The 16,709-nt window shown below is 39.0% G+C and overlaps 1 protein-coding gene across 1 annotated transcript in view; it reads left to right on the forward strand.

The window, feature by feature from the left end:
- myo7ab (myosin VIIAb) overlaps positions 1–16,709 on the forward strand; it is a 52,902-nt gene that overhangs the window by 14,413 nt on the left and 21,780 nt on the right. The window contains exons 5-18 of the mRNA XM_036588742.1: positions 70–254; positions 617–738; positions 2,598–2,740; positions 3,526–3,639; positions 4,274–4,427; positions 4,543–4,619; positions 8,132–8,251; positions 8,754–8,896; positions 9,037–9,247; positions 11,582–11,717; positions 12,595–12,701; positions 14,178–14,315; positions 15,975–16,133; positions 16,540–16,632. Coding sequence (XP_036444635.1) covers positions 70–254; positions 617–738; positions 2,598–2,740; positions 3,526–3,639; positions 4,274–4,427; positions 4,543–4,619; positions 8,132–8,251; positions 8,754–8,896; positions 9,037–9,247; positions 11,582–11,717; positions 12,595–12,701; positions 14,178–14,315; positions 15,975–16,133; positions 16,540–16,632 — 1,902 coding nt within the window. The remainder of the gene's footprint in view (positions 1–69; positions 255–616; positions 739–2,597; positions 2,741–3,525; positions 3,640–4,273; positions 4,428–4,542; positions 4,620–8,131; positions 8,252–8,753; positions 8,897–9,036; positions 9,248–11,581; positions 11,718–12,594; positions 12,702–14,177; positions 14,316–15,974; positions 16,134–16,539; positions 16,633–16,709) is intronic.

The following is a 16,709-nucleotide window of genomic DNA, read 5'->3' on the forward strand; positions in this document are numbered from 1 at the left end:
TGCTGTTTCAGGGATATGAGCTATTTTACAGCAGAAGTGAAACATTTTTGTTAATCTTTGGCATTTCAGACATACACAGGGTCAATCCTGGTGGCAGTAAACCCCTACCAGCTGCTGCCCATCTACACAGCAGACCACATTCGCCTTTATACTAATAAGAAGATTGGAGAAATGCCTCCGCACATCTTTGGCATTGCTGATAACTGCTACTTTAACATGCAGAGGAACAACAAGGACCAGTGCTGCATCATCAGGTAACAGCTACAAATACATTTGAGTGACTCTATGGCCTCTAACATCTATGTATAATAGGACTTAGCATTGAGTGTTGAGTCTGTGTATGTGTGTACATTTAACAACATATTGTAAAAAAGAAACATATATGTCTATTTTTTAAATTGTTATTTTTCTCCATCATTTGAACACAACAGCTGCCCTTTACATTGTGTGAAAATGTCATGATTTTGGGTTGAATGGAAATGCTCCAAAATTGAAGCACATGGAATAAAATCTCTTTACATTTACATAGTACAAGAACTGTTTTGCCCTGTCCTGTAAACTTGCTGTTTTGGAGGTGTGTTTTTTGAGTTATTGGGTAATCTGTATTGTTCTCCAGTGGCGAGTCTGGAGCAGGGAAGACTGAGAGCACCAAGCTGATCTTGCAGTTTCTGGCTGCTATTAGCGGACAGCACTCCTGGATCGAGCAGCAGGTTCTGGAGGCCAATCCTATTTTAGAAGGTAGGAGTGATATCTTTTTCACAGTGTTTTGATAGATTCTGTTAGCCCCTCTAAACCCAAAGCGGCCACAGTTTCTGACCCTTATCACTACATAACGCTCATATTACTTTGATAGTAGTTATTGAGTAGTTATGTCTGAATAAGCCTGCAGTTTAAAGCAACACTGTTTTTCAACCTAATCTCTACTTGCTGTGTTACACTGTCAATTGTCGACTGTTTCTTTGTACATAGGAAAGAACAGAAAACCTGCTGACTCAAAACTCACAATAGAATTCTTTGTGCAGTTGCTGAATTCTGTGAATAAACAGTTGAATAATTTCACTAATGCAAATTCAAAAACTGTAGCTGTTCAACTCTAAAAATACATGTCTTAGGAAGACAGATGAGAGAGTAACTTACAAAAGCTGTAAAGTTTAATTCCAAAATGCAATTCAAGTTAATTTAAAAGACTTTGGTAAAACTTTATTTAAAGGCTTTAAAACACATGCATAAGCCTTGCAAAACATTTTAAATGTAATACTTTAGTATTTACAGACAGCTTCTGTACGTGTTCTTAAGATGACACCTTTAATTACTTTATAAAATAATACATAACACAGATTGTGTCATTAAGGACACTGTATACTAGTAGTACGAAAGATACCCTCAAACTTAAATGATATGGGAATATATCGTTGCTGTCCGAGGGAAAATATGTATCTCCAGAACAGAACCTTTTCTTATTTTTAGAGAATTTCTTTTGGACTATTCATCTTTAAGTTTTTCCATAATACAAAGAACAACTGTCATGTTCAAATGATGTAGAAAAATCAAAATTGACAACCATATGGAGATTCTTTGAATAGTGACAATATGCATAAAAATTAGCACTTAACTTGAGGACATCTGAATCTTTCATAGAACTGATATATGGGGTTCTTAACTAGGCCTCAGCCTTAGAAGTCCCATTACCTGGGAATGATACTTCATAATGACCCTTCTTAATGTGTTATAAATGGAAAACTGTCTGTCACTTTAGTTCAAGAGCCTTTCTGTCAATACAATGTCATTTACGTTATAAAGCATTGTATGCTATCTCTCGAATACTGATGTATGCTGTTCATAAATATACAAATGTTGCTTTTTATATTCCACCCACACCACTACATTGGTAATATAGTATCATAAATTCTTCTCTCTGAAAAACTAGTCCCATTTCCAAAAGAAGTCATTATACTATGATTGATAGCTTAGTTTACTAAAGAATTCCTGAAAGTCTTCTACAGAAATACATATTTTACATAAAGATTACTGGCAGAAATTTAGCCACTGCCCAGTGGCTTCTATTATTTGCCATGGTAAGCAACTATACAGAAGATAGAGATTAGGTTGAAAAGCACTGAAGTATTTGTTTTACAGGGTTAAACCAGTAGTCAGCATGTCAGTTTGGCCTCCTGGGTAGATTTCATGATGGGGAATTATTCAAGGATTTGCTCTGTTCTTCTAATATGACACCTCACCTGCTGCTCACAGCTCCTGCTAATGGAGTTCAACCATATGGGAGGGGATTCTTCTGTAGTGCAGAGGGGAATTCATTAGCAGGCTTCAGCTCCCAGTAGGACTCCCATCTGACCTCCTAGCAGTGTCTGTGACAGATGCTTAACAAAACTCATCTGAACTTCAAACACTGTTTTTTCTTCAAACCAAACTATGAAGCTGGTCCGCTGTACATCAGTGCTTCTGTATTCTAGAGCGAAGCTGTTTTATCATATTAAACACGTTAACAAACCCATTCTCTGTTAGTCTTCAGTGAAGTGATGCATGAGAGAAATGTTTGTGAATTAATTCTGTTTTAATGGGAATTTCTCTTGTTCATGCAGCGTTTGGCAATGCTAAGACAATACGGAATGACAACTCCAGCCGATTTGGGAAATACATTGATATTCACTTCAACAAGAGGGGGGCTATTGAGGGGGCAAAGATAGAGCAGTACCTGCTGGAGAAGTCAAGAGTTTGCAGACAGGTAAGAGAAGCTGGACGTTTGGGCCACAGTGCATATCTACATGACTCCTTGTTATCTCACAGGAATATACAATATATGTAATATATAAAATATAGTAATGTTTTATTTTTGCCTGTTCTGAATTCATTGTGTTTGTAATGTCACAAAAAAACAGCACATTTGCAAATATCCTTATTCACCTTTTCCACCTAAGGCAGTTTAGCTCACCCATTCTCACTGAAGTTATAAGGAGGGTTTGAGCCTGGACTTCGCTTTGAATGAGACAAAACACAAGACAGCCACTATAAACAGAGATACTTTCCAGATATCAGTCTAAAATGCACAGCAATGAAAACAGTCTGTTTAATTCTTAAAGATAAAAAGAGATTGAAAAATTGTCATGTAAGAATGAATTATGACTGGTCAGACCACACAAACTTTATCAGTGGACGCCTAGTGAAGAAAATAAAATGCATTAAAAATGTAGGGTATGGACCCTTTAATATAACTTGCAAGTACACAGAAAAAGTGATGTATTGCATTTGCTTTACTTAAATGTGTACATCATTTCCACATGAATAAAACATATTACATCAACATGAATTTGTCTTTCTGTTTATTTAGTTTTAGCAGTAATCGTGCTAATATTAATTATTTTTTCATGTGGAAGTGATGTACACATAGGAATAATCCATATTCATCGCCTTTACTTTTTCACTGCAGGCTGTTTATGGAAGTGTTCTAGTCTATGTTATGCTGTAGATCAGGACGTTTCTCATAAGTTCAGAGACGCTGTTGTTTTACAGGCTCCAGATGAGAGAAACTACCACATATTTTACTGCATGCTGAAGGGCATGAGCCCAGACCAGAAGACTAAACTTGGACTCGGCCTGGCTACAGACTACAACTACCTAACCATGGTGAGAGACTGCATTCGTCTGATCAGAATAAAGCACTGTTTCAGCCTTAACATGTGCTTAAATCATTTCTCCTGTGATATTAGTTATACACCAACTGGATACTTCATTAACCACATCTCCTTGTATCTACAATCATTTTCCATTTTGTCAGCTCCACTTACCATACAGGTGCACTTTGTAGTCCTAAATTACAGACTGTAGTCTATTTTTCTGCATACTTTGTTAGCCCCCTACTACCCTATTCATCAATGGTTTGGACCCCACAGGACCACTACAGAGCAGGTATTATTTAGGTGGTGGATCATTCTTAGCACTGCACTGACATTGACATGGTTGTGTGTGTTATGCTGGTGAATTACATACAGCAGTGCTGCGGGTTTTTTTTAAGCTCCACCTATTTTTATTTATTAAATATTATTAAACCAATATTTATTAAACCAATTGTTATTTAATAAATACTGTATCAGTAACGTTGATATGTATAGGCCAACGTATAAATATAGACATTCGTGTGTGAGCTGTTTTTGATACCTAAAAATGTACTTACATAACTGTGTGTGTGTGTGTGTGTGTGTGTGTGTGTGTGTGTGTGTGTGTGTTTTCTGCTGTCCTGTTGTCCTCGGCTGCTCTCCAGGGGAACTGTACAGTGTGTGACGGGCGGGATGATATGAAGGAGTACTCGAGCATCCTGTCAGCCATGAAGGTCCTGATGTTCACAGACACAGAGAACTGGGAGATCTCCAAACTGCTGGCTGCCGTCCTGCACATGGGCAACCTGCGCTTTGAGGGTAAACCACAGGAGACACAAACCAACAGACAAAACATCTGTGTACAGCTGTTGGGATATGATCTCTATGACAGCACTGAGTTATGAACTGATCTGTGTAATTCTTTGATTCACAGCCCGCACATTTAAAAACCTGGATGCCTGTGTAGTGGTGCGTTCTCCTGACCTGACTAAAGCAGCAGCTCTGCTGGAGGTGAGGAGGGTGTGTGTGTTGGTGTGTGTGTGTGTGGGGTGTGTGTGTGTGTTGGTGTGGGTGACTGAATGTGCTTGTTTTCATGCATTTTCAGGCCCAGAGTGTTCCTGACAATGTTAAAAAAAAAGAAAAAACGGGGAGCCAACATCAGGGTTCTGTTGTTGTAAAGTGCTTTTTCCAAATGCTGCACATTTCATATATTTTTTTAGTTGAGAGGTCTTTTTAGTTATTTAGGTAAAGATTAGGCTTCAGTTTAGGATTAGGATTAGAAAATTCAGGGACTTAGAAATTACAGATATCATAAGAAAATCTAGCATCTTAGAAATGGTAAATTTGTGGGGGAAGAATGGAAAATATACATTAATATATCTATCATGAATGGAGAAGCATTGTGGCAGGATATATGTGTGAGTTGGGAACTTTATTTAAGCATTGACCCCATCATTAGGAGATGGAAAGTTCAATTCCTAGGTGATGCCACAGCCATCCGTTCTTGGGAGTCCAAGAGAGCTTGATAATGACCTCTACACTCAGCACAATGCTAGTCAATGCTGATGTTTGACAGCTGATGATTTTCCCATCAGTTACTGCATGTCTCTTGAAGAGTGCTTGATGCTTTATGACATTGCAGGACACTCCTGATGAAGGGATTTAATCAACTGCAGTGGACTTTACTGACATTGCATGCTCAGTGTGTAGAGTGTATAAGGGTACTGCTTAGGGACCCTGTGGAATAATTGCAGCTACTTTTCCTGACATTGATGCAAGTCCAGGAAGAGAAACATGAGGTCTATCTATACAGCAGACAGTAGTAGAAACTCCTGGAGAAGAAGGGTAGAAACTACACACAGGTGACTACGATAATTAAGCGGGAGAGTTAGACAAAGACAAAAGGGACTTGAACAGAGAAAGGAGTGGGACCACGTGTGGGGAGCAACTGTAATAGTAATGAGACGTTTTATTGATTTTAACACTACAGGGAACAAATAATTTTTTTTCTGCTAACATTAGCACACATTTCTGGTTATTTGCTGAGTTTAAAGGTGCAGTGTGTAAGATTTAGTGGTATTTAGCAGTGAAGCTGCAGATTGCAACCAAATGAATAATCCCTCCCTCACTGCTCTATTTCCATGCGTATAGTGGAACCTACGGTGCCCATCAGGTTTTCTGGTGCCGTCTGGCCCAATTTCATTTTGCCTCTTCATGTTTTCTCTTCTTTGAGGATGATAATTCACCTTCGCTTGCTTTTTCTTGTGTTAAATAATAAGTATGATGCTCCATTTGCTAAATGTTCTTCTTCTCACAACACAAAATGGTTAGCCAGAACCAGCAGCAACCACTGATTCTTCTTCTTTCTATGTCTTCCAAACAGCACCAAATTCAAGCTGCTGCTTCAACATAAAAATGTGAAAGACACCCTCTAGAGCCAGTGTTTGGTTTGTCCTTTCTGGGCTACTGTAGAAACATGGTTGCGCAACATGGGAGCCTCTGTTCGAAAAGGACCTGCTACCTGTGTAGATATGAAGGGCTCGTTCTAAGCTACCAAAAACACAGTGATTTGTAGTTACAGGTGATTATACACTAATGACAACATGGATTTATAAACTATATAACATTTCTGCTAATAAATCCCCCTCAATCTTACACACAGCACCTTTAACGTATTAAAAAATATGAAACATAAAATATAAATGTGCCATAACTTTTGCACAAGCCACATTTTCTTTCCCCAAGATGTTAAATTCACCAATAAACAGTAATTGTGCATTAAAATGTACAAAAGTGTGTTCTGTACTGTAGAGCATGTATGATGTAACTTATTTTCACTTAATTAACAAAACACATCATTTCACTAGGGGTGCCCACACCTTTGCATATGACTGTCTATGTATGTCTCCTTGTTCTGTCGTTGTATGAAAACAAACCTGTGTGTATGTCTGAGGTTATAGCCACGTCATTCACCGTGTCGTGTCCCAGTCTGTCTGTATGTATAGCTGTGAGTGACTCAACTGAGTGAAGCATATTTCATATCTGCTTGTTTCTGTCAATCATCTGGCAGCAGCTAGCAGGGTGCTCTGCTGATTCTTTTCCATCTTCTCCCTCTTACTGTCTGTCTCTGATTTCTCTCTCTTGCTTGCTCATTATCCTGGTGGGAGGGAGTTATCAGTGCTGTTAGAGGGGAGAGAAGGGGAGTTGGAGATAAATGCAGTCATTAGAGAGGGATCAGATGTTGTTATCGGAGTGTGTGTGCGCAGCGTGGCCTTCACACTCACACTGCCTGCAGCTCTCCACTGCTTCATCACTGCGCTGCACTCCCATCTCACAGACAGCTGCAAAGTTTGAAAGTTTAAGTGTGAACAAAGTGCTGTGCTTTACACAGTTCAGTTGTGCATCTGCCCCCTGGTGGCAACATGCAGAATTTCAGGAAAATCCATGGGTAGACAGAAAATGCCACCTGTATCTGTGTGGAATTAAGTACTGGAAACTGGAACTGTAAGAGACCACCTTTCATTTGTTTAATTTACCCTCAAAAAGGCAATAAAGTACAAGGTATTCATTTTTCAGCATATGAGAAAAGTAGAAAGCACATTTAACAATTAAATACAGTATTCAATATCCTTTGCCTTTATTACAGCTTCCATTCTTATCAGGAGACTTGCTTCCAGTTTTTTCAAAGAAATCTGCAGGGACATTTTTCCACACCTCCAAAAATCAGTGTTAGAAGTTGGTTGTGTTTGGTCTGCTTCTCACAATCCAAGTAATCCTTTCAATAATGTTGAGATCTGGACTCTGGGGTGGTCACTCTGTTGTTCTGAGAACACCAGCAGCTTCTTTGTTTGATTTGCAAATGTTCTTTTTTCTTTGTCTATTTTCTTTTCTTAGTATCGACTTCTTGGCAGCTTCACATCCATTCAGGCTCATGGTGTTGAGTTGTCTTCTCACAGTGGAAGGATGGACAGTAGTACCTGTGATTGTTTCAGATCTGAAGTAGCAGTGGAGCTTGATTTTGTCCTCTCTCTTAAATATGAAAGTGCTGTTTATCCGATGGTTACAGTTTTGGTGGTCTTCCAGGTCTTGCGTGGTTGTCATTTTCTCTGTATCGTTTAATCATTTCTTGAACTCCAGTTTTAGAAAGCCATGTTTTTTTTGCTAATATTCTTATTTCTACTCTCTTCGAAAGTATCTCCTGAAAAATGAGTTTGTACAGACATTTTGCCTGGAAATGAAATAAATGAAGGGTGATTTCTGACTTTTGCACAGTACTGTAGCTTGCTATAGTTGTGCTGTGTTTACAAAAGTAACTGTGATTTTGTTGATGAAAAATTATAGTAAACGCTTTGCAGTCCACCACTGTAAATTTATGTTTGAAATATACATTTTACAGTGTATGAGCATAGAGCAGAAGTCTTATTGTCTTGAAATACTAAAAGGCCAAAGTTATTGGAAAATATGTTGAAATGTTCAGTATGAACAGCTGTGTTTCATGAAAATGTGTACATTTTCTTCTACAGGTGGACCATCAAGATGTCATGAGCTGTTTGACCACTCGTACCCTCATCACTCGAGGGGAGAGTGTGTCCACCCCTCTGAGTGTGGATCAGGGGCTTGATGTTCGGGATGCTTTCGTCAAGGTTAGGCGCTAAGTTGTTTTAGCATTTTAGGCAAAATAATGACGTCAGACATTAGGAGTGCAAAAATGTATCGTCAGTGAATAGGTGTGAAGTGCGTCATGAATAGGTCTGAAGGTGGCAATTCAGCTGCATAGATTTTGGAATGATAGAATCGATTATAATTATATTCTATTTAAATAAAAAAAATGTTTAATATAAAAATAAAAACACAACCGCTTGGTATATTGTTTTAATGCCTTCAGCACTGCTGTGTAAATAGTTTCTCTGTGACATTTGACATTTGTATAGTCAGTGTATTTCTGCATGTTTTAGGCCTGAGTAGTGCTAAAATAATCAAATTGAACTTTGAAATTAGAAATTTCATGCATTGAATAAGTTCTTAAAGAATCGTAATTGAATCAAATCGTAATGAAGAGATTTACAACCCTACTACGAACTTTTCATAGTTAAATAATGCCGATGTACGTTAGATGATAGCTAATGATGTTTATCTTTTTTTCAGGGGATATATGGGAGGTTGTTTGTGTGGATAGTGGACAAAATCAACGCTGCAATCTTCAGGGCCCCGTCCTCTGAGGACAATACTATCCGCAGGTCCGTTGGGCTGCTTGACATCTTTGGCTTTGAGAATTTCAACATCAACAGGTGTGTACTGCTGTCTGAAACTATATCAACATCATTTGCGCTCATTTATTTTCATATTCAGAGTTTGTAGTTACCTCAGGCTTGATGATGATTGATGGCTGAACTTAAATTCTCTCTCTAATCACGGACCTTTTTTCCAGCTTTGAGCAGCTCTGCATCAACTTTGCCAATGAGAACTTGCAGCAGTTCTTTGTGCGGCACGTCTTCAAGCTGGAGCAGGAAGAGTACAACCTGGAGGGCATCAACTGGCAGCACATCGAGTTCACTGACAACCAGGAGGCCCTGGACATGATCGCCATCAAACCTATGAACATAATCTCTCTGATCGACGAGGAGAGCAAGTTCCCCAAGGTAACCACAGGGGAGACTTAGAGGTGTGATGAAATACCCAATATTGAAAAGAAATATATCTCCACTTACCATGTTGGTACTGTCTGTAGTTCTAGAATTAAAGACTCCATCTGTTTCTCTGCATACTTAGTTAACCCCCTTTCACCCTGCTCTTTAATGGTCAGGGCACCCACAGGACCACCACAGGACAGGCATTATTTGGGCGGTGGATCATTATCAGCACTGCAGTGATGGTACAACTGAATCAGACACAGCAGTGCTGCTTGAGCTTTTAAACTCCACCAACCAAAAATATCCAGCCAACAGTGTCCTGTGGGCAGCATCCTGTGACCACTGGTAAAGCATTAGAGGATGACTAACACAAACTGTGCAGCAGCAGATAAGCTATTGTCTCATTCTCAGCATTGGAGTGACACGGACGTGGTGGTGGTGTGTAAGTGTGATCAGACACAACAGTGCTGCTGGAGTTTTTAAACACTGTATTAGGTGCTCTATTAGACACACCTACCTTGTGGGGCCACCTTGTAGATGTAAAGTCAGAGACAATAGCTCATTTGTTGCTGCACAGTTTGTGTTGGTCATCCTCTAGTCCTTCATCAGTGGTCACAGGATGCTGCCTACAGGACACTATTAGCTGAATATTTTTGGTTGGTGGACTATGCTCAGTCCAGCAGCGATACTGAGGTGTTTACAAACTCAGCAGCACTGCTGTGTCTGATCCACTCATACCAGCACAACACATACTAATACACCACCACCACATCAGTGTCACTGCTGTGCTGAGAATGATCCGCCTCCTTTCCATTGAAAAACAGGGTAAAAGGGGGCTAACTAAATATGAAGAGAAACAGATGGACCACAGTCTGTAATTGTAGAACTACAAAGTGCATCTATATGGTAAGTGGAGCTGATAAAATGGACAATGAGTGTAGAACTAAGGATCTGACAAGAATAAGGCCAGCTGATTGGTATATATGTTTATGCGAGAGACTCATCCAACTGCTCATCTGCTGTGACGGTTGACAAGGAGAGAGATGACTACAGCCTAATAATTTTTTTGCCTAATAAACTACAGCCTAATAATAATTTGTTTTTAATGCTGACTCAGCTTTACCTCAAGTATATTGTACAGCTTAATATTACTACTTACCCCTGATAAGATGATTTAGGCTGTCAAAATATCCTACCTAATATCCTAATCAAACTTCCTTCCTACAGTTTTATGTAAGGAGCTACCTAATAATGTTGTACTATGGTAGGACATTTGGACAAGGTAGCACAATACATCAGAACACCGGAGAGTGAACATCAGGGCTGTACAGTGGAACAGTTTAATAATTTAAAAAATATTCAGCTCAAATATTAATATTATTATACTTTTGTATGTACCATCCTGTACATTGTTATCACCAAGGTTTTGCTAAAAACGTTGAGAAGTAGATGACGAGTACCTCCATTGGTGAGAAGTCTACTTTTATGTAGAAATAAGATGTGGTGTCTCTTTGTTAGTTGTGGTATTCCAGTTACTTGCTAATGTAGTCAGTGTAATTCAGTTTGTATTTCTTATGGGAGATCTGGGACCCCCTAGCCCCCCTCAATTCGAATTCTGTATTGATAAAGATATAAAGTACTTTTGAAAAAACTACAAGGGTAAACCGCAAGAATATGAGTTTCGTTCCAAAAATTCAGTGTCCTGTATTCATTTGAAATAATTTTGGATATAACAAGTTTTTGATAGCTGAATAGCTGATATATAATGGAAAACACATTTTATTTCTCTAATAAAGGTTGTATTAGTTGTAATAAAGCACTGATGTTTCTAGTATGTGTAAAACTCATTCCCAACAACGTATATAATGATAAAAGACACTTGACACTTCTCTAAAGTGATCTATAACGCATTTTACAGTTAAACTCTTCATATACTGTGAAAGTAGTGTGCATCAAAACATAGGTCATTTCATAGTTAGACTTCTTCCAGAGGACCCCTAAGACCTCTGCCACAATTCGAAATTCTGGATCAAAGGGAGCATCTATAGGGTCTCACATCAGTGCCTAGACAATAGTACTGTTTGAATTCACTTTGAACCATATGCATTGTCCTCTATGCATTACTGCAGGGGATTACAGAACCTATGGTGAGATTCCAGTCACATGACTGATTTACTTTGACTCAGTTCACTTGCACTTGCATGAATGTTTGGATGAATAATGATGGATAAACCCCCTAGTGCTGGTGGGGTTTCTGATATACTCTCTTCTCAGCTTTGGAAAGGGGCTTTTTTGACGTGGATGTGGATATTTGAATGCTTTGCTATATTTTGTGTTTTTTAGGGAACTGATGCCACCATGCTGAGCAAACTGAACTCCCAGCACAAGCTCAACATCAACTACATCCCCTCTAAGCACAGTCATGAGACCTATTTTGGCATTCAGCACTTTGCTGGTGTGGTCCACTATGAAACTAAAGGTATCTCAGAGAGTAGCTAATCTGTCTTTGTCACACTGCACATAACGAGATTTCCCAAAATAATGAAATTTCTAAAAGTGGTACAAGTAATAACAAAAATATTAAATACAGTTCTGTTTACAAAAGTCTGGTAATTTACTCCACATCTACTTATTATTAACCCTCTAGAGCAGGGGTTCCCTGTCCTGAAAACCCAACGCTAAACATTTTTGTGATTTGCCTCATCAAACTCACCTGATTCAGTTCATTAACTAATTAACAAGCGCCTCGTTGTCTCAGTCAGGTGTGCAGAATATGGAAGCCGCAAAAATGTGCAGGGCAAAGGGTCGCCAGGACTGGGGTTGGGAACCCCTGCTCTAGACCCCACAGCAGCCTAGAGTTCACAGTGACGGCCCTGTAATTTCTTGAGAAAATTTTAAGAGAAAATAGAAAAATTACAGTAGTCTCAGACATGAACTACAGTTTAGATTGTTATATATTTTGTTTTTTAATCAAAATATTTCAGTTTTTGACAAATGCTGAAACAAATGGCTTTACTCATTTATACACCTCGTTTCTCAACTGATGCCAGAATGAGACAAATGTTTTTAAAGCCTTGTTGGTTCGTTCTGTATTCCTGTTCTTTATTTTTAGGAATTCTTATCTTTGTATGTATTTTCAGCTTCACAATGACACATCCTTTTACAATTTCATTGCCCATTTCTCTTTAGTCCAGGGCTGACAGCTCTATGTTGACTTCTATCCATTAGTTTTGTGTTCCTACTAAAGAGATGGCACTCATCTTTGAAATGAAACCAATTTATTATTGTCATTCCTCCTGGCACTTTTATTTATTTAAGAGTGTTTTGAAAGTTGCTCTTGCATGTCATTTGTACAGGTTTTCTAGAGAAGAACAGAGACAGCCTCCACAGTGACATCATCCAGCTGGTGCATTCTTCCAAAAACAAGTTCATCAAGCAGATCTTTCAGGCTGACGTCGCTATGGTGATGCCCTTTTCCAATATGAAATCCATATGTATCCTGCATTAATATGCCCAATTTTTGCCAACTTAGGAGTGCATACCAGTGCAAAGGAGTCAGTTTTGAGTTTGTGTTTGAAAAGCTGATGTTGGGTTTCATATTGAAAGCGAAAATGCCAAAGTGCTGGGCCTTTGTAAGTATCGCCAGTAGATTAGAGAGGGTTTCTTGCTGTGAGTGTGTGGTGTTGGGAATTTTCCCGTTGTCTCACTAACACTGGTTTATTGTGATGTGAGATTTCATTTCCTTCATGTTTATTGTCTCTAGGTGTTGTTTGGACAGCACTGCTTCTTTTCCCATTCTCTGTGTGGTGATGTCAGCTTATTAAGTCTTGGCTGAGTGTATTCTTGCTGTTCTGCCTCAGCAGACTTGGCTAACACCAGTCAATTCTCTCTTTCTCTGTCAATTCTCTCCCTCTCTTTCTCTTTCTGCCTGATTTCTGGCTTCAGTTTCTCTGTGGCTATTTACAGCCCACCACATCCCCTCACAAGGTAATCAATCCTTGGTGCTTGTGTGTCCCTCTGAGGCTTCCATCCTCAGTGCTAAAAAACAGCATCTCTGCACCGTTAACCAGCAATGATCTCTCTGCAGTATCTCTCTCCAGAACTCATTCCTGTGGTTATTTTCCTCAGTGGAAACTATCTATGACAGAGTGTTCAGCTTTAGCATTTTCACTGAGTCATTTTGTTAAGTCTAGTAGTGGCTTTATATGTGGTAATGAATTTGAATTCTGGGAAAATGTAGTCATCAAAGCAATATATAAAAATCAAGGGAAATATGGTTCTGTTTCAAGTTAAATGTGGCCTGGTCTTACTGGTGTTCTGCACTTTACTGAGGAGAAGCTTTGTTTTTGTATGACTTTCCTGGCACCGTATGAGGTTGGGGAGGAAAAAAAGCCTCCAAGTCCTTCCATTTTTTTTCACTCTGCCCACCAGCGTCTTTTCTTCATTATTCCAACACAAAGCTCAGGCAGTGAGAGTGAGAAGTATACAGAGAGGAACATATAAGGAACCAATGAAAGTTTCAGGAAGAGATAGAATGTCAAAAAAGAGAGGGAGAAAGCATGTAAGGATAAGATTCACAAGAGGAGGTGTAAAAAAATGGAAGGACTGGTGGATAGATATTGTCAAGGTGAAAATGTAAATCCTCCACTATGGTCTGTTTCGAATGTGTATGTGCTGTATTTGGTGTTTTAAATGTATAACTGCTGTATTTGGTATATATGCTGTATATGTGGTGTATTTTGCAGTTTAAATGTATATGTGCTGTGTATGGTGGTGAGAACATGTATGCTGTATATGTGACGTGTGGTGTGTATTAGTAGCATGTATGTGCATATTTCTTTGCATATGTATTTATAAGAGGGAGATGTCTCTATGCTCATGATTGTAAGTGAGTGTTTGTGATGTGTAATTGATTTTTTGTACATGTGTGTGTGTTTAGGGTGTGGAGACTAGAAAGCGCTCTCCGACTCTGAGCAGTCAGTTCAAGCGTTCGCTGGAGCTGCTCATGCAGACTCTGAGTGTGTGTCAGCCTTTCTTCGTGCGCTGCATCAAACCCAACGAGCTCAAGAAGCCAATGGTGAGTCTGTGCCTAGAAGTGTGTGTTTGTTTTTGGCGGTCACTGCAGTTGGAGCAAAACATACCTGTTTTGCATAAAAGTGTTTGCATAAAACATAAAAGTGTTGCAATTTACTAAACAAACACAACAGCCCATAGCACCCAAAAATACCATCAAATAGGCAGTCACTGCTTTTTTTTGCTCTTTTGCCTCATGGTATAGGCGGCACGGTGGCGCAGTGGGTAGCGCTGTCGCCTCACAGCAAGAATGGCCTGGGTTCGATTCCCGGCCGGGCGACCAGGGTCATTTCTGTGTGGAGTTTGCCTGTTCTCCCCGTGTCTGCGTGGGTTTCCTCCGGGTACTCCGGTTTCCTCCCACAGTCCAAAGACATGCAATCAGGCCGATTGGACGTGCTAAAAATTGCCCCTAGGTGTGAGTGTGTGAATGTGTATGTCTGTCTGTCTGCCCTGTGATGGACTGGCGACCTGTCCAGGGTGTATCCTGCCTTCCGCCCAATGACAGCTGGGATAGGCTCCAGCACCCCACCGCAACCCAGAAGGATAAGCGGTTTAGATGATGTATGTATGTATGTATGCCTCATGGTATGTGCATTTATAGGAGTTTCCATGTAAAAGTGCAGTGTAATGAGAGATTATTATAATGAAGCAGCTACTCAGATTTACCAAGACTGATAGTAAATACTGACTGTGCATTATTTAATGCCTGTGAAAAACTTATTTTTGGAAAGAGAGAGTTTTTCAAACACATTTATTTATTTTTGTCTTATTTATTTAGACTTTTTTGATGAAGTAAATTAAAAAAAACTAAAAGCAAATAGTCACAGAGCAGGTTTTGCCTAAAGTATGATTTGACAGTTTTCTTCTCCAAATAGTTATTAAAAGCACATGTTGAAACTCAATACATTACTAAAGCTATTGTGGCTTTGTTATTTGTGTACACTTTGGCTTCTGTGTGCTGTAGTTTAAATGGTCACATTCAAAATCAATAATTCCCAAATTACCTAGGTGCACTCCATGAAATTAAACAGGGATTTCACAGTGTCAAAGAGGTTCGTCCATATGCACTTGGTGCTGAACTAAAGATCAGCATACATCATCAGAATGAACATGAACAGTCATAATAATTACTTACTTGCGCAAATTTCTGATGTTTTTGTCATAATAATTATTGTTGAAATGATGTTTAAATAATCACATACATTCTCAATAAGTAATAACTCAAGTTAGTCATTATTCTGACTTACTAAGTCAAAGTCTTGAAATATTAAGTCATAATAATTAAGTCATTATTTCAACATAATTTCAACCCATATTTCAACCTACCTGGTGGAAATAGGCTTTCATACAAAAACAATTGTGAACCAGGCACGTATCTCGTAGTGATCTCATGTTATTATGTTAACAATGTTGCAACTTTGTTAATTTGCATAGACATTCTTAGTATATAACCCTCTAAATTGGCCAACCCACTGGCACAAAGTGTCAGTAGACTGTCAGTAATTAGTGCCTCTCTTAGTAAATCTGCCCCATAGTCACAACCGCATTTAATGCATTTATCAAATATAGGAAAATCTTGTATTTAAAATTGAGAAAATGAATAAAGAACTGTTTCAGAGCTCATTGTGTTATGAACTTCTTGCTGCACTTCTTTCTAATGCAGTTATTTGATCGAGGACTGTGCGTACGGCAGTTGCGGTACTCTGGGATGATGGAGACCATTCGGATCCGCCGGGCTGGATACCCTATTCGCTACACCTTCGCTGAATTTGTGGACCGTTACCGGGTCCTCATGCCTGGTGTCAAACCAGCCCATTTACAAGTGGGTCAATAGCATTAATAAAGTGCACAAACTGTACACAAAAAGTCCAAAAAATGTCTAAAAACTTAAGTTCCTTTCAGAACTACAGTAGAACTTGTTAGTACATCCAGCATGTACCAACATAGAAAATGAAGTTTGTTGGGAAAAATCTTTTCCTTCTGGGGTCCTTTTGATCTAAAATAGTATGATAAGCAGTGTGAGCAACAGATGCTGAACCACAAGAACAGAATGAAACTAAGATGAACTGAGATGAACAAATACTGCAAAATTTCAAGCACATCTGCAGATTTTGTGCTATATGGAGGCAAAGGGAAAAAAATGGGCCTGTCTGTTACTTAGGAAGTCACAAAGTCTGTAAGGCTTGCTTTCAGCTTATATTCTATGACCAATCATTAACATTTTGTAGGAGAATCTGCGGGGGACATGCCAAAGGATAGTGACATCAGTCCTGGGGCGAAATGATGACTGGCAGATAGGGAAGACAAAGATCTTCCTCAAGGTTTGATATTTCTCAAAACATTGTATGCATTTGAACAATAGGATTAGTGGAATTATTTTCACTTGTGGTTTACAGGC

This window comes from Colossoma macropomum, unplaced genomic scaffold (assembly GCF_904425465.1).
Source record: "Colossoma macropomum unplaced genomic scaffold, Colossoma_macropomum, whole genome shotgun sequence".
NCBI classification, from domain to species: domain Eukaryota; kingdom Metazoa; phylum Chordata; class Actinopteri; order Characiformes; family Serrasalmidae; genus Colossoma; species Colossoma macropomum.